The sequence below is a fragment of the Elaeis guineensis genome, chromosome 7 (assembly GCF_000442705.2).
Source record: "Elaeis guineensis isolate ETL-2024a chromosome 7, EG11, whole genome shotgun sequence".
Lineage (NCBI taxonomy): Eukaryota > Viridiplantae > Streptophyta > Magnoliopsida > Arecales > Arecaceae > Elaeis > Elaeis guineensis.
Window position 1 is genome coordinate 12,403,005 of NC_025999.2, and position 25,734 is coordinate 12,428,738.

General features: G+C 35.7%; 1 protein-coding gene across 4 annotated transcripts in view; it reads left to right on the forward strand.

The window, feature by feature from the left end:
• Positions 1-4,779: 4,779 nt before the first annotated feature.
• The window catches only part of LOC105049145 (DNA repair protein RAD50), a 51,765-nt gene continuing 30,810 nt past the window's right edge, over positions 4,780-25,734 (forward strand). For 2 of the 4 annotated variants that reach the window (XM_010928713.4, XM_073260723.1), the window contains exons 1-12: positions 4,780-4,974; positions 5,124-5,210; positions 5,334-5,501; positions 5,604-5,779; positions 8,903-9,017; positions 11,764-11,992; positions 12,282-12,460; positions 12,546-12,716; positions 17,863-17,967; positions 18,059-18,166; positions 18,254-18,465; positions 18,590-18,682. In XM_010928713.4, the coding sequence (XP_010927015.1) occupies positions 4,852-4,974; positions 5,124-5,210; positions 5,334-5,501; positions 5,604-5,779; positions 8,903-9,017; positions 11,764-11,992; positions 12,282-12,460; positions 12,546-12,716; positions 17,863-17,967; positions 18,059-18,166; positions 18,254-18,465; positions 18,590-18,682 (1,766 nt within the window). In that variant the 5' untranslated portion in view covers positions 4,780-4,851. Of the gene's footprint in view, positions 4,975-5,123; positions 5,211-5,333; positions 5,502-5,603; positions 5,780-8,902; positions 9,018-9,980; positions 10,214-11,763; positions 11,993-12,281; positions 12,461-12,545; positions 12,717-17,862; positions 17,968-18,058; positions 18,167-18,253; positions 18,466-18,589; positions 18,683-25,734 lie in introns of those variants that run through there. The other 2 variants (XM_019852022.3, XM_029265722.2) reach the window with 2 other exon arrangements.

Here is a 25,734-nt window from a genome sequence, read left to right on the forward strand (position 1 = left end):
GCAGAGCTGGATGTCATGCTATCAGATGTCATGACACTATACTGTAAAGACAATGGCACCATAGCCCTTGCTAAGGAGCCTAAGTCTCACCAGATATCCCAACACATAGAGCAACAGAATATGCGACTACCTCAAATAGAAATATATAGAGGCGTAAAGAGCAAATTCTATATGAGGTGTGGTTAACCCATTGGTAAGTCACTCAGCTAGCGGAAAACTAAAGCCTGTCTTGAGAAGATGAAGCTTGGTATATGGCAAATTGGCTTTAGTGCAAGTAAAAGATTGTTGGATGTATGCCTTAAAAACTAATCTTGTCTGACGTATATCATGTTAGTAGGATATATTTTTGTACTTAATGGGTACTTATATTATCATTCATATTTTATATGTCAATGAATAATCCAAGGGATTAACAAGATGATGATATATATTCTTAAAGAGTTGAAAATTTGAGACATATATCATTGATGGTTAATTTCTAAATTACTCCTGGTCATAGGATCATCATGAAAATGATGATTGATTCAGATAGACCAGTGCACGGATCGCTTCATTCGGATAGATGAGTCTCGAGTTTGTACTGCAGTGACACTGGAGTGAGAGTACAGATGGTTGTTAGAGAATAACTAGCACTGAGCGTGACCAACATAAGAAGTCACATAGATGTCAGCTCCCTCGTTAGTGACTTTCTCGATGCTGTAGTAATATGACTGGTCCTTTGACCTGCGGTGTTACAGTTGCTCGCAGTGAGACTGCTAGAGTTTGACTACATAAACATTGACTCATTGAGTCTTTGTAGTGGATGTTGGCGACAGTTGATTCACTGTAGGAGTAGAGTGTGCACTTTGATAGAATCTATCGATCCTAGCAGCAGAAAGGAGTCCTATGGAATTTAAGAAGCTGAGTTCTTAAGTCTATGACTATAGTAGTGTGATTAATAAAAAAAAATTTTCATGAGAATCATACGTAGATTCGAGCTAATTGAATCTATCATATGATCGATGATGAGGTTTGATGATTCATCCATAATCTGCCATCTGATCAGGACTTACGATAGAGAGACTGTATCATACATTAGCTGCTTTTAGAGATTCATCATCTTTTTTTCTACTGGATTGTCACTACATATTGTTAGATGTTACTGATGGATTATGAGACCCACGAGCATCATCTCGATGATCGATGATCTTTGATGGACAGAGTTGGAATGGTTCTAATATATTGAAAAGAGTTTTGATAATACTATAATAGAAATCACAATATATCTCACTATCAGACAGAATATAACCTATGAGGTCACACACAAAGAGGCTTTTGACTGATCAGATGGTTGAATTACGATTATGAGTCGTGATAGAATTTAATTATCAATTTGATTGATGATTAATCTAATGTAAAAGTTGTAACTAAGTAACTCGCTAAAGAGTTAGTGAGTTATAGGAGGATTAATTAGCAATTGGATTGTTAATTGACTCAATTTAATTGAATAATGTAGCTTACATCAAGTCTAATTAAATTAAATTTAATTTGATTTAGCATGTGTTTGATTTGATCAAGCCTAATTGAGTTATGAGATAACCTAATTGTATGGAAGAATAATTCATTATCTGATTAGGATTTGGGTTTGACTTGGTTAGATTAAGATCTATTAAAGATTGTTTGGGTTCTTATTTGGACTAGGAATTCTCTTCTTCATGGGTGCACTAAATCTTAATTAAATTGAAAATAAATTGAGTTTGACTCAAGCATCAAGAAAGAGTCCAAAAGGATTAGGACTCCTCCTCTAATTAAGTGACTTCTAATTCCTAATTGGATTAGGTTTTAATCTAAATAGTTTGGGCTCCTAATCAGATTAGGATTTCAATCTATTTTGATCTAATCAATTCCTAATATGATTAGAATTGGTTAGAGTTTTAATCGATTTAAATCAGCCACCTAAAGAGGAGTCCAAAAGTATTAGAACTCTCTCTCTCTCCATGTGCCATAAGGAGTCCCACGCCCACTTGTTTTCACGCCTACTTATTCTCCAAGATGTGAGATCTTTGTTGCATGTAAGAAGTTCACTTAAACCCCTTTTTCTCCGTGAGATATGTGGGTGCAAAAGAAGAAATGGTGGGCGACATCAAAAATTTTAGAGTCCAAGGAAGTTTGGACTCTTATCTTCTACCTAAATCCTATCTCTTCTCCCATTTAAATGTGACATCATATGGGGCGTTAGAAAGGGGCTGATGTGATTAGTTTGAGATGCAAAAAAAAAACCAGAGGAGTGTGCGTGAAATATTCAAGGAGAGAGGGCGCGGCATGTAGGTCCATGGCGTGAGGTATGTTTGGTTCATATCTCTTCTTTCTTATCAATAACCAAAGGTTGGTTGTTAGGGTCTCTTCTCTCTCTCTTTTGTCCTAGTTTGGATATGGATTTTTCTCTCCTCTTTGTCCAAGAGTTGGACATATGTTCTTACATCTCTAGCGTAGAGATTTGGTGCATGAATTTTAGAAAAAAAAGAGAATAAAGTATTCTTCTCATGATCTCTAGCGTAGAGATCATCATTCTCCTATTCTCTTCTTCTTCTTTAAGAGTATTTTGAGAGAAAAGAAGATTTTTTAACCATCAAAATGTGATCTCTGCAAAAAAGTTAGCACTCCAGTGAGATTAAGAAGTTTTATCAGATTGAAGTCTCGTGTAGATATCCGTAGAGGTCAGACACTTGTGCAGTTTCAAAAGATTTTCGGAAGACATCTACGATCATCAGTTCACAGTGTAGATCGACCCACGTCAAGGTATGAAAATTAGATATTCTCTATTTATTTTTCTTTATTTAATTTTTGAATCTGAATCCTATCTCACATATGTCGATCTTGTTTTATGATTTTAAGATTTGATCTTATACATGCTTAGATTAAATTAGATTTAATCTAAATTTTTAAAATTTTTGCTGCGTATTTGTTTCAAAATTTTTTCATGCATGAAATCATGAAATCTCAACAACTATTAGATATATATATCAAGATATTGGGCAAGCTGACCACATCTTGATTTATCATATGGGGTCATCTATGGCATCATCATATGTTCCACTAGCATCACTGTATTTTTCAGAGATGCAGCATGAGGGCTTCCCATATATCCCTGAGATGCAGTATGATGCAAGCGATTGGGATCATTCATCATCATCGATGCCATCTTTTATTGAACAGATGGACAATGCTCCATTATTGGGCTAGCTTGATCCATCTTTGGCATCTTCATCGATAGCACCGGATCACATATTGTCGCATATACATGAGCATCATGATGATCTAAAGCTAGATGCCACTTTTGCTATGATAGAGGGTAGGCCACCTATGCACAGAGATCGGGGGTGAGGTTTAGCTTACACTCACATTGATATGATAGACCCTACTATTGACGTAGGAGAGGGTGTATCGCAAGTGATTCAAAGAGACTTCCAACATCCTTTGATGACCTTTCAAAGAAGGTCAAAGTGACCAAAGGGGGAACCACAGCCTTGTGATACATAGGTTGTATTATGATAGTTTAGTTTAGTCAGTTATTTGAGTACACTAGTTTATATAATTAACTAGCTTTATTGTATATATTTATATTCTCCTATGCTTGCTACCTAGTTGAGGTAGTTTGATTGCCAGTTTGTATATCTTATGAATATTGAATAGGTTTATTCGAGTTTGGAAAAAAATATGGATGTGCCATAATAGGCATTTTGCTGTGGTTTTGGTTGTCTTATTTACAGGAGAGATGCTGCTAAAATTTCATCAAAATTTTATCAAAGTCTTCAGCATATGGTTATAAAGGGCATAGTGAAATTTTATATTTGATTTGAATCACTAAACCAAGTAGTATCTATAGGCATTAGTAATCTTATCATGCTTACAATAACATATTGAAGTAAGTTTATGGTCATATCAATATTTTGAGCAAGGCACATAAGTTTTATCTCAAGCTTTATGATAAATAATTGTTAGAGTTAATGATATTTTATGGTCACTTTTAATGTGGGATAAAGTCAATTGCATATCAAATTATCTATAATAATATAATATAAAAATAATAACGATAAAATTGAAAAAGTATTTAGAAAAGAGATAAAGATACTAATATTCTTTTTAGTGCAATTGTTATGATAGTTAAATAGAGGAGGTCTAAGCATATACGACCACTTTTAAAATAACTAGAATCTTGTGGAATTGGATCAGCTTGTGAAAATTTTAATTAAAAAATATCATTTAAAATGGTACTTTTAAAAATATCATTTTGAATGATTCTTATAGAACACCATCCAGAATGACGTTTCTAAAAACGCCATCCAGAATGACACTTTTAAAAGCATCATTTGGTATGGTGTTTTTAGAATTGCCATCCTAAAAAGTGTTTATATAAGCACTATTCTGAAAGACATTTTTATTTCAAAATAATATTTTTATCTTATTTTTATAAAAAAATATTCCAATGTGGACAGTCATATTGGCTGAGTTGGTACTAAACATGCCACAGTCATTTAGGATGGTGTTTTTACCCTTAGAATTATCATTTAAAATAATATTTTTTTAAAAAACTCTATTCCTATAAATAAGTTGAAATTAACACTAATTGAAAAAAAAATTCAAAAGAACCAGCAAACTAAAAAACCAACTCTCTCAATCTCACTGTAGATCCGCAGCATCGAGCAGACCCGGTCCGGCTCTGACCCACCACGAACCGGACCGAACCAGACTCTCTAAAACCCCATCACCCGCCATTTCCCCACTCCCTCGAGTAAAACCTTCCAATTCCAAACCCCAAGGATAGGGAGGGCGAGACTTGCGAAGCAAGCGAAGCGAGGCGAGAAGAAGAAGATGAGCACGGTGGACAAGATGCTGATCAAAGGCATCCGGAGCTTCGATCCGGAGAACAAGAACGTCATCACCTTTTTCAGGCCTCTCACCCTCATCGTCGGCCCCAACGGCGCCGGCAAAACCGTATTCTCCTCTCTCTCTCTCTCTCTCTCTCTCTCTCTCTCTCTCTCTCTCTCTATATATATATATATATATATTGTAATATCTCCACATTTGGCCTTCAATCAATCCTAGATTCTCATCACCGTCTCTCTTTCTCTCTCTCTTTGCAGACCATCATCGAATGCCTGAAGCTCTCCTGCACCGGCGAGCTTCCCCCCAACTCCCGCTCCGGTCACAGCTTCATCCACGACCCCAAGGTTCGCATCCTGATCCTCTCCCTATCAAGAAAAAATCGCATCTTTAATCGTTTGGGGTGATGGTTTTGGCTCACTTTATCATCTTTTTGTTGGGGGGGTGGGGGGGTGCTTTTTGGTCGGAAGGTGGCGGGGGAGACGGAGACCAAAGGGCAGATCAAACTTCGGTTCAAGACGGCTGCTGGGAAGGATGTTGTGTGCATTCGATCCTTCCAGCTCACCCAGAAGGCCTCCAAGATGGAGTTCAAGGCCATCGAGAGCGTCCTCCAGACCATCAACCCCCACACTGGAGAGGTTCACCCTTCTCTCTTCTCCTTCTATAGTTTATGTTGTGTTTTGCGAGCATAGAAGCTTTTTTGGGTATAGAGTTCTGATGATTGTGGTGGTTGAGTGCAGAAGGTCTGCCTCAGCTACAGGTGTGCGGACATGGATAGGGAAATCCCAGCTCTGATGGGCGTGTCGAAGGCCATCTTGGAGAATGTCATATTTGTCCACCAGGATGACTCCAATTGGCCACTGCAGGATTCTTCAACACTTAAAAAGAAATTTGATGACATCTTCTCTGCCACTCGGTATTGTTTACCTGTCCTGAACATGTTACTGAAATGAATTGGGAGTTAAGATTTGATGGAAAAGAAATGAGATGTCAATATGCTGCTACCGTTTTCTGTTTATTTTCTAATATTCAATTGCTCTGGGAACTGGCGTTTCTATTTAAATGCATGTTTCTTTATCTGTCGTTGTGGATGGGCATTGCTTTTTTTTGGATAAATGTGCTTATGGAATCTCTGCACCTCACATAAATTATTTTCATGACTGCTCACACTAAGTCCTTGTTGTGTATCTACCTCCTTAGATCCCTAACCATGGCTTGCTTCTATGGTAACCAGATTCAATTCTTCCAAGTATCCAAAATATTTTATTTCTGATGCAGTTTTGTTCAGTGAATCCAATTGAATGCACATAACATTCGATCTGGAGTTAAATGAATGTTTTGAACAATATCTAAATTCTAAATTGTTCCAAGTCGAGAATTGACAAATGAAACTTATATGGTCATGGATATATTGACTATTTAGTCATAGAGGGCAACATTTTAATGAGGTTTCTTGTTTTCTTTCCATGAAAATGATGATGTTCCTGGCATGGTGACTACTCAATGAGGAAGCAACTGTGATGATTGTGAAGTCTTGATGATGGTGGTTATCTTTGTTCACTAGCTGGTTGCTTGCCACTAAAACACTTCCAAGAACTGTCCGAAATTTTACTTTAATTTTGTATATTTACCCCTTTTTGATCATCTGGAATTGAAATTTCTGTTTCGAAACCACTTGCTGTTGTACTTTAATATGAACTAAAATTCTTTCATAAAAAATTCAGCAGCTTGTAACATCAGTCCCTGTTGTACATAAACTTCTATATATACTTTTTTAAAAAAGTTCTTCCCTATTTTAGCATGTCTGTAATCCTAAACGGCCAAATCAACAAACCCATTGTTCCTGCATCACTTATCATGCCTTTGTCGCTGAAGTTTGAGATGAGGCTTGCTAAGGGAAAGTACAGATATGGCCTGCACTCTCCATGTCTTGGTTTGAGATTGGTTTTTCTCGTCTCAAGTCCTACTCTGCCCTCCTAAATTTTAATGTTATCAACATGTCATGTTATGAGAATTCAGATTCATGAAATATGTGACATGGTGATAATTGATATCTGTCAGCTCATTATGGTGACAATTTTTGATCATGTATTCAATTTCTTTTTTCTCATTGCATAATTAATTATAAATTCTTTATGATATTTTTATTAATAATTAATACTTAGAATACTCACTTCTCATTTAGCAAGTAGAATGGGATGTACTGTCTATGGTTCTTATAATCCCAGTCCATTTTTATTTAACTCTTTTCTTCTCTAGGTACTCCCATTGCATGATGTCATCACTAATATGTGTTTTTCACACTATAGAAGGTTCTTCTAGTCACGGTTCAGGACTAGCTTGCTTATGGTTCACTTCACTTGGTGTGTCCCAGCAAAGGCCTTTAAGAACACTTGGTGCTCATGTCTAGAGGTTTGAGAAAGTTTGGCTTACACATTTTGTGGCAATGCATATATGTTCTGCAAGCTTGCACTTTATTTCACACTGTTTGCCAGGGGCATTATTCACACATGGTATATATGGCTGCATAATAGTCTCTGCATATGCAGATATGTTACTGCACCACATAACATATGTCTAAATGGGCTCCCCTTCTCATCCAATTCTGGCCGATGTGGGAAATATCACACGAACACAGTAATTGGGCATCTATACATCCTTTGCAAGTTCATATAATTTCTTAGGAATACAACCAATATAATGGCCATACACGTCATGTAAGGAGAGGATTGCTCATAGTTTAAGTCAAAGTATGACCACTACCCTCACTTTAAGAAGGACGTGACCTCCTTAGTTAGAACTACGGCAACTAAAACAAAAGATAAAATCAAAACCTATAAATTTAAGGGAAATTGAGTGGCTATTATGAAAAATGATTTGATGATGAATAGTTCATATTTGTCACGTTGCATACCCGGTAAAGTTGCCATTACTCTGGTCAATGCATTCCAGACTAGAGAGCACTAGGTTATGCCAGTCTCCACAAATTGTTTTAAGCAATCACAGTAATAATTTGACAAACTCATCCACCATGGAATATGGTGTTGGCAGCTATAGAGTTGTAGAGCTTATTTTGTAAATGCACATTCATCTATAACAACTCATTGTAGTGACCAGATCTATACTATGGTAGATTTTGAATGATATCTTAATAAAGAAATTGGCATCCTTTTAAAATCGTAGAGAAGATTGGATCTTTTAAGGCATTGCTCCTGGTCATTGAAGTTCTTACTCTTGCTTGGGCTTGATAATTAATATCCAACAATCTTTTCATGGATGGGGTTATTTTTTCTTAGATTGTTTGTCTTGTTTGTGCCTTTTATTCACTGATATTATTAGAATAATATTGCTGAAACTTTGTTGTATAATTTTGATTGATAGATAAAAAAATATTATATTGGTTATTCTGTTGTTAATATTACAGGGATCAGACCCATGCTGTTTCCTAATGCCAAATCCCATCATACTTTTGATCCATAAATTTGAGGGCAGAAAAGTGGCAAGCTTTGCTAGAGGATTCTTTATTCTCAATCCTTAGTGTGCATGCTGCCTGTATTCTTTACTCAATAGTAGCATTCTTTACTCAATAGTAGCAATTTGCCTCTATGTTCACAATGCTTTCTTAACTTCATAATGATAATTGTATTATATCTGGCAAAATTCTTCAATAGACAGGATTCAATTATGTCTATGCACTGTTAGAACATAAAGACTGTACCAAGAGTCTGACATTCACAATTTTGAAGGCTACCTTAGTATCTCATCTGAGGATGAGCCAAAGGAAATTATTGTACTACTAAAATGCAGATAATTCTTTGACTACATTGACCTTGAATTGCAATATATTATGGCAGTAATCTGTATTTGTATAAATCATTTGTTTGAAAAACTTGCAACTACTTGAAAAATCTGTTCACTTTTGAGTAATATTTGACCATCGAACGATGCTCGTTAGTTGCAGTTCTGTTCCCTTGATAACCTTGTATCATTCAGTCACTGGATGTATCTAACTTTCAGTATGTGTTTGCTCCCTTCATAGCTACACGAAAGCTTTAGAAGCCATCAAAAAACTGCACAAGGATCAAGCACAGGAAATAAAGACTTACAAGCTGAAGCTAGAGAATCTTCAAACTCTAAAAGATGCTGCCTATAAGGTTCTATTGAAGATCTTAACCTTTTTCACATATCACTGCATCTTACTTTATTGATTTGACATGTTTTTTGTTGTAGACTAATACTTCCTCACTGATGCTATTAAGTAGCATTTTCAGCTCAGTTGCATGTTTCATGTTCAGAGTGTTATATTTATATGTTATTACATGCAGTTAGATGCTGGAGTTTACCTTGTAATTCTCGTAAATTATATGATCTGAATATTTGCTTTTAGTTTTTACTAAGTGGGATGATGAAGTAAGTCAAGACTGATGACTGTCAATCCCGTGGTACTAGATTCAGATGGTCATTGAATTGAAAAGGTGCTCATTTTGGCTTAAACTGCTTGAACCAATATGTTTGTTTGGTTGAATATATAATATAAATAATCCCTCTTTTAATTCATGAAGTCAAACAAGAAAACGTATTTGAGAGAAGTTTACTTACGTAAGTTACAATTCTGTATGTAAGGCTAATGTAGGAGTCCTTAGGATGTCAATTACCATTCTGAAATCAAATTGTTTATGTAAACTATCTTGACATGATGAAACAACAAAGATAAAATATAATGTTTATGCACACTTAGGAGAATACTTCTAATTAAAGTCGCTCAGACATTTTTAATCGATCAAAATAAAGGTGTCACATAGATAGTAAAGTAGAAAGTTCATATTTGTGCCTTAAATTTGTACCATCTCCTTATACACTAACCTGTTAAATCTGACAACTTAGAATGAAAATATTTTAAAATGTCAAGGACTATTTCATAACATTTGAGATATTTAGAGCAGATTTAGCCACATAAAAAATTTCTGACAGCATCTTATTAATGAAGGTAGAGGAGCTACCATCTAGTCCTTTTGGTGAATGTGGAGCTCACTTGCAAATATACAAGAGATAGGTGACTTTGTTATTGGAGGTCTTTATGCAATAAATATGACTTTTTGCTTAGAGTTGTCGATGATCTGGCTTGCAGAGAGGTAACCTTTGGCAACAATTCTTGAAGTGCCACCATGAGATGAAGCAAGGATTAAAGTACCATGCATCGTGCCTATTCTGGTCCTAGGTAGGGGTGCAAAAAAAGCTGAGCTGACCTTAGTAGTTGGCTGCTCAGGCTCAACTCACCATGTGACGGGTCTGATCAAACTCAGCTTGAGCTAGAGCCATGCCTAACCGAAGCTATTCAAGTTTGGTCAGTGTGAGCTCTGAACCGAGCTTCTTTCTGAGTCGAGCTTATCTTCCATTAATTCTGCAATCCTTCAATATTCAGGCTCCATGTGATTTCTTCCAATTCCTTTTTTTGGTTATTGGATTGGTTGAAGCATTTTATCTCTACCATTTGCACACCTTACCAAGGATATAATTCTTTTGTTAAATAGTAAGGCAAATAAGTTTGTGACTATTGTCAAATCCCTGACTGGATGTTTCCTTTTGCTGAAATAATTGCATCATATGTACTGGTAGTTTGGAGATGAACAATAATGATTGATCATAGGATGGCTTATATTCTTTTAGGCCATTATCCTTGTGGGAATCATTTGGATATCCTTGAACAGTTGTGGTGTTATTTGAAAATGAAAAGCAATCTGGCTTGTGTTGTCTGAATGAACAGATCTACAATGCCCTTTTAAGGGGAATTCTTTGGGTCATTTTGCCAGGAGAAGTGAGTATCTACCTTCAAGTTGCTTGTTGCCGTTATTGGTTAAAAGATTCTGTACTAAAATGCCAGCTGGCTATGCTTAGCAGTTAGCATGGCATCTGTCCTGTGCCAGTGCTTGGCATTATGCAGTGTCAGTGCATGCCAAGCATGCCAAGGACTAGCTTGCATGGTATGTATCATTCTGGGCATGTGCCAGTATGGCACTGGCATTTGATATCTCAGTTGTTTGTTTCAACTTAAGAGATGATCTAGAGCGTATTGGAATTTCATATTTAAAGAAAGTGATTTTGTCCAACTACCAGTGCTGACATAAACCCAACCCCACCTCACACATTGCCACCCATTTTAAGTTGGCTTTTATGCCATACTTGATTTTTATGACCTAGGTCCTGGTTAGTTTCCTTTGTGTAAAGAAAATGACAGCAAGATCACTTTCTGCCAATCTTGTTATGATTTTTAGCTTAATGTCCAACTTGAGAGTCAGTGGGTCTGGTTAGTTCTAGCTCCAGTATAATGTGAATATGGCCCTAATAATGATTTTTTGGTCATATTTTTGGACCAGATGTAGCCTGACTACCCAATGGGTCTTGGCTGAGTTTGAGTTTGATGAGCTATATTCAGTATATCAAACTATGGCTAGGCCAGGATAGGTATAGTTTTGCAAGACCTGTACATACACTGTTCTAGAATCAGCACTAGCTTTTCGGTTCAAATTTAAAGTAGCTGCCACGAGATGGATAAGGATGCGATAATATCTTTAGCAACAACTTTGCACCTGATTCTATTCCACATATAGAATTTATGCTACCAGCGAAATGGGAGGATGTGCTATCTTGTTTCAATCATAGTACCATACTTGGCAGTAAGAACGTTGAGAAGCCATCATAAAGCTGTGCGTTCTTATATATTCTTGATGTATGGTTTTGACATTAATATTGTTATAACTGTGCGATATCCATGCTATACGTTGAACCTGGATTTTATGATGGGGAGATGAGAGTTCAATATGATGACATATTTTTCTCTGATAACTTTGATAGTTAATCCATGAATACCAAATCAGTAACATGAAATTGTTTTTGATATAGCTTCGTGATAATATTGCTCAAGATCAAGAGAAAGCTGAGTTCTTGAAAACTCAAATAAAGGAGCTGGAGAGGGATATCCAAGGTGTGGAGGGTAAGATCCTGCATACAGAAACTACTCTGAAGGAATCGCGGAAGCTTCAGGATCAGATTTCAACCACTACTACTGCAAGAAGCACTTTATTTAAGCTTCAGCAGACACAGTATGCTGCTCTTGCTGAGGAAAATGAAGGTCAATCTGCTTACAATGATATGATTTACAAATTGAACATATAGGCAAGTTAGGCTTTTGTATCCAGATATGTGCATTACATGCCAGAGTTGATGGTTGTTATTAGGACTTCTTGCTACATTGTTGATTCTACATTTGTTAAGATGTACTACACATTTTAGTAGTGTATGCATGTGGGTATCTTTTTCAAGTGTAGCTCTTGGTGCATCATGCCTGTGCAAATGTATGCAACCCAATTGTCTTTTAAAATTTCTTGATTGTTAGCATTCTTTTTTCTTTTCTGATTTAGATACTGATGAGGAATTGAAAGAATGGCAAACAAAATTTGAAGAAAGGATTGCAATATTAGAGACTAAAATTAGTAAATTAGAGAGAGAGATGAATGATGAAGAGACCAAAAGTTCCTTGCTCTCACAGACAATCAATGATTCTACACGTGAGATTGGGAAACTTCAAGCTGAAGCTGATGTAAAGTTGCCCGAATTCTATTCGACCTTTCCTATTTGATGCCTAGCTCATACTGTGGGCTATGATATTAATATTTATGTTCCAGGCTCACATGGCCGTAAGGCAGGAGCGTGATTCAACCATCCAAAGTATTTTTACAAAGCATAATCTTGGATCTCTTCCTGATGCCCCTTTCAGCAACGAGGTGGCTTTCAACCTCTCAAATAGAATAAAGACAAGGTTGTTTGATCTTGAAAAGGACCTACAGGATAAGAAGGTGCATGCAATCTCATGCTATGAAATTTATTTTCTTTTTATTTTATCTTTATATTACATAAGATTTCTTATTTCTGTGTGATTAATACCTTAGAAGGTTGAAAATTAAATTTTCTTTCTTTGAAAATTCATTACAAAAATATCTTTATGTCATTATGATTTACTTGTTTTTGTTTGTAAGGATGTGTAGACTGAATGTGCTATTTTGTAAGCTTTTGTTTTGCATTTCTTTTCTCACCATTATCTATGTTTATGTTCAACTTGATAAGTTATGATCTGGGCAAATGAATTTCAAATGACAAGTTATACCTTTGCCTGCCTGTGAAACTGATATGATGTTCTTTTTGGCCTATATATGTCAAAATAATTTATTTTGGAACCGTGATACCCATAGCTGCCTTATTTAATGCAGAGTGCAATATATTTTTGACTTTTACTAACTAGCATGTTTTTTCTTTTACATCTATCAGTCTCAGCTTATTTATAGGTCATATCTATTGAAAATTAAAAAAGAGGAAAGAAAAGAGCCTCTTTTCTCCTTATATGTATTGGCTATACTCCAATTTTTAACGAAGACTGCGGATTTTTGTGGAAAGGTAATGCAATAAAGAACATAATTAATATATTGATCTTGTTAAAGATAAATTAAGAAACTTAGAAATAGTTATGAAGATTTAAAGGAGAAAAAATGAAAACACCATTGCTAAATGCTGTATACAGTTGGAAACAAACTAATTAATAACTAATGATACTATTAAATTATAACTAAGGTGTTTGAGGAACATCGAGCAGTTGAAGTGGCTACAATCCCATGTCTTGACATGCTGAATAGCTTGAACCACCTTACCTAATACTAGACACGCAAAGATATGGTTTGAAGTTCAAAATCAATTGGCTGGGGGTTCCTAGGCCTAAGCATGTTGCTTAATTCAACCAACTTGCATTTAGAATCCACCTAGGCTGTTAGTTTTAAGGCCTAATATACATTGTTGACCCCTAAATTAGCAAATTAAGCTTTTGGGTTCAATTGGTTAAGTTAGCATGGGATCAAATCTTAGTTTTGTTGGAGTCCATGAGTTCAAATTCCCTCCAATTTGGTTATTTACTTAGTTATCTCTGATTATTTGTGATTCTGCTTCTGGCTTATACTTGTTATCCCTCCATGTGCATAGTCTAGGCCACACATGAGAAGGGGTGTTAAACCCAATATACTTTGTTGACCCTTTCCCTGTCACTTTTGGGCTTTTGTGGTAACTTAATGGTTAAACTCCAAGGAGGGTGACAATTGACACATCTAAGACCAAGTGACCACCTGTGAAGCATCAGTTCTTTTATTTCAGGCGTGTACCAGCATCGGATACATTTTCTATGCGGGTACGTTTCCAATGCGGCATCGGTACTCCTATCTCTACATTCTTGAGATTGCAAGTTTGTCCCTTGATGAATCAGATGTGGAGAAGAAGCTTTTTACTGACGATGCAGAGAACGAAGCAGCTGAAACTATTATCATTTGATTATCAAGATTTATTATTTTAATTTCTTCTATTTATTTAGACTGCTAGCTTTTTTTTTCGTTAATTGCAAGTGTTTGTTTGTTTTTTATGATGATACTTATAAATTTAGTTGAGATTTGAGAACTTAATTTTATTAATATTCAAATATTATATATGTGATTCAGTTTTTTCATATATTTTTATTAATATTGAAATATTATATATATTTAAATATTAATAAAAATATAAAATATCTAGCTGTATCCGTATTGTGGTTTTTTCAATTTTTGCCATATTAGCGTATTCGTATCATAGAGTACCTGTACTGCGTACCAATATCTATGCTTCCTGGGTGACCACCAAAGTGGCATAGGCACCTGCCTTTTGAATAAGGGAGGTAAAAAAAGAGTTTGAGAAGGTTAACATTACAGGCAAATTCTGCAGTTTAAGTTATTGATTGAAGGATCACCCGAAGTGTAAATAAGTTATAGATGGTCTTTATCAGCATGGATGGAGCATATAAAAATTTATCTAGAGGTAGTTTTCTTGGCGTTGGGAACATGCATAGCCATTACAATGAAATTGTCTAAGGACTTGTGGGCTATTCAGTAAGGTGTTAATATGGTGAGACCATGGAATTTCCAATCACAATGTGCATACACGAATTCTAAGCCATTGTTTAGACAGGCTTATATTTGAGGCAGGGCTCTAGAAAAAAGGTCTTTATGCTCATACATGAAGGATGAAACTTATAATGTGTTGTTTAGCACATAAAGAGGCTTGTGAGATACACATATTATACTGAAGTTATATGGGAGGCATGGTCTATAGGTTTTCAGTATTTCCACAACAAATTGAAGGATATAAAGTTAGGCATGGGCAAAATTTAAGTACGGTGAGATATGGCTTTGTAACTATCATGATTTTATTCACATTCAGATGTGGAATGTCCAAGCTTTTAAAAAATCTTGCAATCAAGTCAAACATAAAACCCACATCCTTTGTTTATTTTCTCATTTTTCTTAGATTTGAATTTTTAGAAAAAATGCACGTGGCTAGCAATTTAGGTTTTGAGGCTCACACAGGATCTCCTTGATATTTTGATATGAGATTCAAAGTTCCCATTTCTGCTGTCCTGTATTTATGATATATACTGCATGAGCAAGTCACCAGCATGGTAGAGGGGTGCATTCCTATAATGTATGTATTGACATATATCTGTACATATTGATTCTTATGGACACATTGCTTTGGTAATTGGTATACACTACACAGCAATACAAGCCAATATGTTGAGCCATGATCTGCTAATTTACTTTTTGTTACTTAAACCTGATATAACCATTCCCTTTTTTCTATTCTTGATGGTTTGCAAACCTTTCCTATACATTTTCCTTCTTTTTATGAAGATTTGAAGTCTGCTTTACAAATTGATCATGGTAGAAACAATATATGATCTTTTACATGGGAACAAAGATTAGAAATTAAGGTGGCTAATATATCCTATAATAATATAAGCTTCCCATGGTACAAACAGTAAACGAGCTTTTTATAGTGTCGAAATATTTCTAGAACATTTAAAATATGTTGTCCGCATGCAAAGAAATAATCACATGCCTTCCTGTTATGAATTTTGAGCTTGTTGGTGTTAATATGCAAAATGGCCGTACAATTGTTAATCCATATGACATAATATTGAAATGTGCAAGCAGATGTTAAACTAAGGTCTACATGTACTTTTAGCATGATTTATGATGCTAGATTTTTATAAATTAATTGAATACTATTGCTTAAACTTCAAATATATATATACACTAATATGTAATAATCAATGTTTGTCTTTATCTAAAAGAATGAATAAAACTGTGATATCCCATTTGCTAATCTTTGTACGAATTGTGTATCTTTCTATAACTTTGTCCTGGGTGTCAGCATGATAGGTTAGTACTTAGCTAGAAGGATATTGCCAGTATCTAAAACATGGACATGTCATGTAGTCCTTCAATCCTTAGTTTTAACACCTGTGCCTTTTGACTTTTTAGGCATTGGTGTCATTACTAAGTCAATATCTTTGCACTAATCACCTAAAAGTTATTGCTGATCTATAGGAGGATGCGCCATTGTGCATGTTATTTGCAAATATATGCTGTAGATTGATGAGAGGAGAACAAAATTAAGACAGAAAAAAGCTTTTAAAGGTTAGAAACTTACAAGCCATTTTAACGATAATATAACACATGAAATGCAAATATTGTGGAAGTAGAAGTTCAATAGATGGACAAGAGGTACCATAGCATAATTGCCTTCTTATAACATATGTACATGTGTATCCATCCATCCATCCATCCATCCATATATTGTATCTGTGGTGTGATTTTGTGTAAAATATTGTAATATGTTGATAGGGCATGTTATCTTTTATAGTCTGGAATGTTTGTCAACAACAAGGGTTCAATCAAACAAGATAAATATGGCGAGAGTATGAATGTTTTAAGAAATTTTCGGGACAATTAGTATGCATAAGTTGATGTGAGAAGGTATAGGAGGTGCATCGATTAAGGAGAATATGGGCATGTAAAATGAAGATCTAAGGAGGCCATGGTAAGTGAGTTGAGCAAATTTGCACTGGAGTGATCTAAGGAGGGAAGACCTTACTCAACATGGACAGAACTTAGGAGAAATTGTAAGTGTTTGTAGTAGATGGTGGTCATAATTAATTGATTGCCAAGATCCGGGAGCTGAATGAATTAGTTGGGAGGAGGCCTGAATCTTGATGGTTACAACAGTGATATTTGCCTCGCTATCCATTATGTAACACATAACTGTAGCTGACGCTTGTCATTGGAGTTTTAGATTGTGATCAGACCATTAGAACTTGTGATCTAACCCATAACTGTTGCTGATGCTTGTCATTGGAGTCATATGTTGACAAAATACTTCCATGCAAACTATCTATTGGAAACAAAATTTATAGACATTACATAACATGATTAATAACTCTTTGAAATCATTTTATGTCTTGCCACTGGTCTGGGCCATCTGATTAGATCTCTAATTCAAATTTAGACTTTTAACAGCCAACCTTGTGGATCCCAAGCAAAGAAGTCATTGTCCCCGCGGTCTCATAGTTATCTGTATTTTGTAATACTCCAATTAAATCTTGTTGACAGGACATGATGTGTTAGTGCAAAAAAGTAGGTTGACAAGTTACTGATATAGCACCTCATGTAAAGATGCTGCATCTAATGATCTACACATATGGCTATGTCTTTTGCTTACAGTTGTAGTTCACAGGTTCTTGCTTTAACTCTCAATATGCTCTACACATGATCGTATACATAATTTCTGCTTTGGTGGTGCATCTCGTGGGCACACAATAGGGGCAGCAATATAGTTTCATAAGCTAGCCCTCAATCGTGATAATTATTAAGAACTAGGGTCTAGGAAGTAAGAGCAGGTTGTTTTGTTCTGCCATGTTGGCCTGGAAACTTTTTCATCTGGACTTTCTGAAGTACAGAATAGACCACTAAGAAATATAGTGCACTCAATATATTAAATTTTAATTAGTTTTTTTTTTTGTATAAAAATTGCTGACTGAGTATAATCTTTGTAAATCTCAGTGAACTAACACTAGTACTTTTTTTGCTTCTACAGAAATCGAATGATATGGAACTCAAGCTTCTATGGGAGCATTATGTTGCATTAAATTCTCGTTGCAGTGAAATTGAAGGTCAGAAGCAGGCTAAGATTGCGTCTAAGGTCTGTAATGAAGTATTGGCGTCACAGTTGCCTCTCTGATTACATTCCTCTATCAATTGTCAAATATGACTGTTCTGTTAGTACTTTTCAGGCAGGGATTGTAAAGCGCATGAAAGAGAAAGAGAATGAGCGAGATCTTGCAGAACATGAACTGTCAAGCCTTAATCTGTCTCATATAGATGAGCGGGAGAAAAACCTGGTGTTTACTTGTACTCTTCCATACAATTACTTTTTGTTCGGGTTATGGATTATGCTAATATGTCCAGCGCATTTACTTCATCAATAGCAAGTCGAGGTTGAGAGGAAGACACTTGCACTAGGAGAAAGAGATTATGAGTCAACCATAAGCCAGAAACGAACTGAAATATTTAGCTTGGAGCAAAGAATTAAAGCTCTTTATCGTGAGAAAGATGTCTTAGCTAGTGATTCTGAGGATAGAGTCAAATTGGATTTGAAAAAAGAAGAAATGGAAAGCTGCAAGAGGAAAGAGAAGAAAATGTAAATTTTTTCTTCTATTAATTAGTTTGGCAATTTTTGAAAGTTACATATTTTATATAACCTTTTATTTTCTGTTTTCACACCTAGAAATTGTTTGGAAAGTGAAGTTTGTTTTTACTTTCAGAATGGATGAATACAAGGACAGAATTAGAGCTGTGCTAAAAGGGAGGGTTCCTTCTAATAAGGATCTCAAGAAGGAGATTGCTCATGCCTTAGGGTTGTGCCATATCCTCTTTTTCCCTCTTCTTGTATTTTTGTTGCATGCGAAAGTATCTTAACTTATAATGTTGCTCTGCTTGCTGGATGATCTTAGTATGTCCTCCATGTTTATATTCCAAAATTAGAAGAAATTTATTATATGCTTCCTTGTTCGAGGAAAATGAGATTTACTTGAAGTCATTCCATCAACCTTAGTATTTCACACTATTGCTATAAATCAAACTGTCCTTGTACCGAAAAATAGTCCTTGTTAAGAAAAATTCAATCTTTAAGTCTGATTTTCTGTGTAGGCATCCTATACATGTAGTTAGCAACTGTTGAAAACTTGAAATGGGATTGTACCATTGGTACTACCACACCATACCATTCTAATGTGAAACTGGCACCGGACAGGCGCCAGGATGTTGAACTAGTCTGTACTCGTATGTACTGGCCACATTGGTGCATATCAATGGGCCATAGAGATAGGTCTCAACAGTTTTTTATTCTTTTTGATATTTCAGTTTTGATATGCATTATCAGGTACTGTACCATACCATTTTGATTGAAAAATGGCATAAGGTTGGATATTGGTATTTAAGATTTTTTTCTTATAGTCTTGTCTTGTTGATAAGTGTTGTCTTGGCTGATTGTTCGAGTCAAATAGGAGTTTTTATTCTTTCGCATTATCATAGTCGATTAGGTACTCAGATAATTGTTTTGGCAATATTTTGGGGATAGAATTCTGATCGGGTTAGATTTATGTGGTCCTAGAATTGTCTCTTATCGAGGTTCAAGTATCTGTAAATTTTGAGATTAATGAAAATGTTAGGTTTGTAATCTTAATATGAATTTATTATTTAGTTAAGCAAAGTTGTAATTGGGTTCAAACTTCAAATCACCTAACTTGGTTATCTTATCCTTGGTCAGTAAGGGGCCTCTACACTCAGAGGTGGTATATGTTGCAAGTGGACATCGTGCATGAACATGTGTATTTCAGTTTATGTAGGCAAGTTTGTGCCAGTGCCCGCTGTAGATTGCTAGGGGTCAAAGCTGCTTATGTGTGATGGTGGACCCTGAACTGAAGGGTTAGGGTTTTGAAAGGAAGAGTTGTAGGTTTTTATGAATAGGCATGAATCTTTTGAAGTTTCTTTTTTCTTTTAGGTTTAATATGGATGGAAAGATTTCTAGTGATCTTAAGCAAGATTTTAAATCCTGTGAGATGGAGGTATCCCGGTATCTCCATGGAACGGGATGTCCTACTATCCCGTCCCATCTCGATAGCTAGGGTTGAGCATGGGTCAGGTTCGTTTGGGTTGAGAGAAAAATTTTATCTGACCGAACCCAATTGGATTGGTAAAAATTCAACTCGCTGCCAATTGTTTATCATGTGTAAACCATTTGAAACCAAAATGAACGGTTTGTAGTGGGTTTGGATGGGTTGTGTCGGTTAGACATGGGCAATTGGCTGGACCGCCCATTACACGGCCCGGTCTGGCACGAAACGGGTTGTGCTAGACACTGCCCATTAGCTACAGTAACGGGTCGTGCCAGGCACGGCCCCTTAGAAGGGGTCGGCCTGGGCTAAGGGTTTGCAGCCCACGGCCCAGGCTCGACACGGCCCATAAGGGCCTGGGCTAGGCATGGCTCGGCACGGCCTGCATGCTGGCCCAGCCCTTTTTTTTGAATTTTAAAAAAAATATGTTTTTTATAAATTATAATAGAGTTAAAGGAGTAAAATTAAAAATAGATGTGAGATTTTTTTAGTAAAAACAAAAAACCACCTTGTAATGGTGGGGGGTTTGACGTTGACCTCTATCGGTTTATTAATAACAATCAAAATGGTACAAAGGAGGGAGGGGGGCTAGGCCTGACCTCCAAATACAATGAGGAAGAGAGAAAAAATTGAGGTGACTCACCTTAATAATTAAAAGATAAATCTAAAAAGTTACAAATATGAGAAATTAATAATTAAAAATCTTACAGATCGTCAGTAGTGTTTGTGTCGTCGTCGTCATTGGATGTTGTATTATGTTTGTCTTTATTTTGAAGTCTCATTTTGGTATCCAACTAATTTTTGAAGCAGAGCAGCATCTGAATTGTTTCGTCGGTCATCCTACTCTTTTTGTCCAAAACTAGTCGACCTACATTAAAAGCAGATTCCGATGCTACTGTGGACATTGACACAGCTAAGATATCACGTGCAATGACGGATATTATAGGATATTGACTTTTAATATTTTCACCATATTAACACATCAAGATTTTCTATTTGATTTTCATCATATGTAGATTGAAGATCATTTCGTAAATAAAATTTAAGTTCACTACTTAAAGATGAAGATGAACTTGAAGAAGCATGTGTATGTCTTCTATGTACAATGAATGAGAAAACAGATGATTATTTAATAGTCAATCATTATCAATATAATGAGCAGTAACAGCAATAAAATAATAACTACCAACAGATGCTGTCTAAATATCAGAAGTTAATAATATTTTTGAATTTAGGGCAGAGAGAGTTCCAATTAAACTTTATTTCATTGCTAAAAAATTAGTCATAGCTACTATTCTAAATGTACGTCTATTAATTTTTTTGTAAGCGGATTGTAGGGCTAACTGAACATACTCTTCAAAATTAAAAGACTCACGTAAGCTAAAAGATAATTCATTTTTAACTATTCATTTGATTAATGCTTTCCTTTGATTTTCATAATTATACGCAAAACTACCTACAAGACTATCCCTCTTGTATATTAAAGGTGCTTTGAAGATGAGCATCACTCATAATATGGCTTTCTTGATGTTTCTTCAAATGGTCAGTTCCCCCACTACTAGTACAACTATACAATTCGGCACATTTTTTACATTTTGCTTTTAAAACTCCATCTATCATAACTCTTTCAAAGTTATTCCATGCAGGACTAGTCCTTTTACGGGAAGAAGAGGCGGAGTTTTGACTTTCAGTATTGGTTTCAGAAGGAGCAGGAATAGTAGTTTCTTCTTTTTTTGAAATCGAAGGAATGCCAAAATGACTCTCATCAAAAGATGCCATATCTAAATATGAGTTATGCAAATAAAAAAAAATTTACCAAACAAAAAAATTGAGTAGAGGTAGGTAGTAGGCAGAGACTTTTGAGCTTCCTTTTGTGCTCCTCACTCAGAATCTCAACAAAGACCTCGAAGGCTCCAATAGATGGACTAATCCTCCTCTTGTATGGCACTTGAACACTTGTTAATTGCTAATTGCTAAATATTGAACACTTGTTAAATATTGTTAGAAAAAAGGAGTAATAATAGAGAAGGAGAGGAGAGTTGATTTGGTGTGGTGAAAATGAAAGAGGAGGGGGGTATTTATAGGAATTCAATATTTTCATTTTTTCAAAATATCCCTCAAATTAGCCGTTTTATGGCTGTTGGGGGGGTTAAAATGGTAAAAAACCCTAAAATAGCCATTATTAACCCTCCCCAAAAAGAGAATTTAGCCGTTACGGGTCGGGCCGGGGTTGTAACGGCATTAAACGGGTCGTGCCAGGCACGACCTGCAACCGCGCCAAACGGGCCGTGCCTAGCACAACCCGTTTGGGCTGTTTTTTTTTTTTTTTTTTAAAAAGGGCTGTCCATCAAGCCCTCGGGCTTGACAGGCCACGGGCCATGCCTGGCATGGCCCGCCAGACTCCGAGCCTAGGGCTGTGCCAGGTCGGGGTTCGGGGTAAACGGGCCAAGGGCTTGGGCTGGGTTGTGCTAGGCATGGCCCAGTGCCCCATGTATAGTGTCGGTTTGGGTTTTAATGTTGACCCAATATTGATTTTAAATTCAATGTTGGTCCACTTAAGCTTATTTACTTTTTTTTTGTCAATTTAATGCAAAAAAAGACCTAAATCTTATAAGTTATAAATTTTGGACTTATTTTTGAATCTATATAAAACAAAACAGAAAAAGAGAAGATTTACTCATCTGAAAGCAACTATATTTGAAAGTTTTCACTTGAGAATTGTCTCAAATTACTGTGCTTCTATCAACAATTCAACATTAATATTCCCATGAATCCAAATGGATGATAGGATGTTTTTTAGAATGAAGTATTGAAGTCTAAATGATGCCATCCCAAAATGAAAGTGAGTTTGTGAAATACTGCATCTGTTAGGTTCGGTTTCATACTGGTTAAAAGTATAGGAGCCGAATCCGACTGTAAATAATCGATTTTTTACAAACTCCAACCCGATTTATGTCTTTCAACCGACCGAAATCGATGTTTATTTGGTCGGATTGGGTGGGTTTCTTCGGATTTTGATTATTTGCTCAGCCCTACTGATAGCTGTCCCAATCATACATCCCGATAGATATCCTCCTCTCTCTCTTATTTTTATTTATTTATTTATTTTTTCTTTTTCTTCTATCTTCTTTTCTTTCCTTTTTTTCTTTCTTTTTGTCATCTCTTCTTTTCTTTCTTTTTTCCTTTTGTTTCTTCTTTGTCTTTCCTTCTTCCTTCTTTCCTTCCTTTCTTTTTCTTCTCCCTTTCTTTTTTGTTTTTCTTCTCCCTTCCCTTCTTTCTTTCATTTTCTTCTTCTTTTTGTCGTTCACTTTTCACTTTTTTCATCTTCCTTTCTTTCTTTCTTCTTTTTTCTTCTTTATTTGTATGGATGGGTTTCAGAGTCCTGATTTCATTTTGGTCTCATTTTTTCATAAGAACAGGAGGGGACGGTTGGAACGCCCCTCGTGCGGTCAGGACGTAATGTTGGGTTTCAGTTGTGCAGCGGAATATGATTTTCAAAAATTTTTAAACAAGTTTTAACACTTAAAACAAATCAATCGAAACTTAAATCTTAGGATTATCTTGTAGATTTCAATCAAATAAAACAAGCATACATTTTAGATAGAAAATATACCTTCTCGAAGATGATGATCCGGTGTAAGCATGATCTCCACAAGACACCCACGTGGATGTCCTCCAACGGTGATCCACACAGGATCAATTAAAATCCTTCCCAACTTGATGTAGTGCTTTAGCCTACTTCAAAAGTACACTGCCAATTTTTCTTTTTAAGAATAATTAGGACCATAGCTTGATTGCCTTCAAACCTCCACTAGAACCACACCAGAAATCTTTTCTAAAGAGATTTCACCAAAGATTTCACTACCTAGATTTGATTCAGATATCCAACTCTTGGATGATTTGAACCCTAGGATTAGCAAACTCTTGCCTTTCCTTCTCTCTTGTTTTTTCTCTTTCTATTTTTCTCTCCTTTTTTTTTTTCATCTTTTTCAGATTTTTTTTCCTTCTTTTCTCCCCTCAATCTCACACCTAATCCTCTTAAGGAATGCATGCCACATCCCATAGTAGCGCCCCCTTTTTATAGCAAACCAAGGGATGCTAAACACCTTCCTTGGCGCTACATCTTTGGTTTCCACAAAATTAATTCTTCGATGGAAAGTAGTTAGGAAGGTGTTTAAATGGCAGAAGGACTCTTCCTCTGCACCCAAAAACCAAAATGCTATCAGATGGCGTGCGAGATAAATGTTTAGGCGTGGAAAACTAAGGAGTGCTCCAGAAAGACTCCTTCTGGATGCACATAAATGTAGGCGTGAGGTTTAAAATGGCGTGGAGAATGATGTGGTGGCATGGAGGAAGTCAAGATCACATGAAACTCTTTCATGTGATAAGGTTAAGATGCTTATAAGTCTATAGGTTTGAACCTAATCTAATCAGATCAAGACATCACGATTAGAATTAGCTCAAACACCTTAGAACTAAACCTAATTGGGAACTTGGGTTAATCCATGTACTAGCAAGTTAATTAAATCCATAGGATTTTCAATAAATCTAATTAGATTAGATCATGATCAAATTTCAAAGTGTGTGATCCATTGGGTTCTATATCTAGCCAGCAGTGGACTCAGGCTCATGACCAAAACTAATCCGATTAGATTATGTCAGTCCAAATGCATCAATTAATCAGAATTTTTTTTAATTAATTTTTGAATTAAACTCTTTTAATTCTTGCAAGTCCACAAGTCAAGATTGATGTCTAGTAATATGTCATGACTATCCGAAAGATATGAAATTTGATGAAAATATCAAAAATATCCTTCAGTGGTAAGTTACCATGCAATTCAATCATTCGATTATATAACTTTCCAGACAAGCTATGGGCATGAAATCATGTCAAGCCCAAACACTTATTTATATGTATCTCGATCAGAAGATGATGATTCAGTTGATGATATATTAGAAATTCTTTCTAACTATCATCATGCTTTGGTCAAAGGCTTTTTAAATCATCAACTTATAAGATCACATAGGATGTTCTCTCCCTTTATAAGAAGTGATCAATTCTTTGTTGACCACTCACAACTTTCATGTATATTGCACTATGTCCAGAACATCCCACACAAGGCTCAGAGAGACAAGTTAGGGAATGAACCAAAATATAGATTTATATACACAAGGTACTATGATGATCTTAGGTCTAGGAATCACTTGCACTGCTTCCACTAGAGAACAATTAGCTGACATGCATATAAGGCTCTATCAGATATTCTTTTGTTTGGTCAATTCAGTGAACTCATTCTCTAATAAGCACCCATATCCTCATATTAGTGTCACCACATAAGTGTTTGTGAGATCAACTATCCTCTATATCGAGCATACATAGGATGTGCCAGTCTTACCGATATCATTGATCTCCGACTCAATGATCCTACGACGGAGAATATTTTAGATTAAGGCTATTAAGATTTTAGGTCTCACTGGTATGATCTCATCATGGCCTTAAAACCATTGTCCTAATCTATGGACTTCATTATAATCTTAAACAAATATTAAGATGCAGCATATAATGAAACAAAATGTCTGATTTTATTAATAATTAATGCCAAATTACATGAGTTAGGAAGATAAAATATAAAAACATCCGATCGCATCACATATGCGATTGGCTTGTAGGGCATTATTCTTTCACGTAAAATTTTGATTTTAAGGGATTAAACAGATGCAAATATAGTCAGATTAAAGTTCAGTTAACAACTGCAGAAAATAAATAGCAGAAAGACATAATAATGGGATGGAGA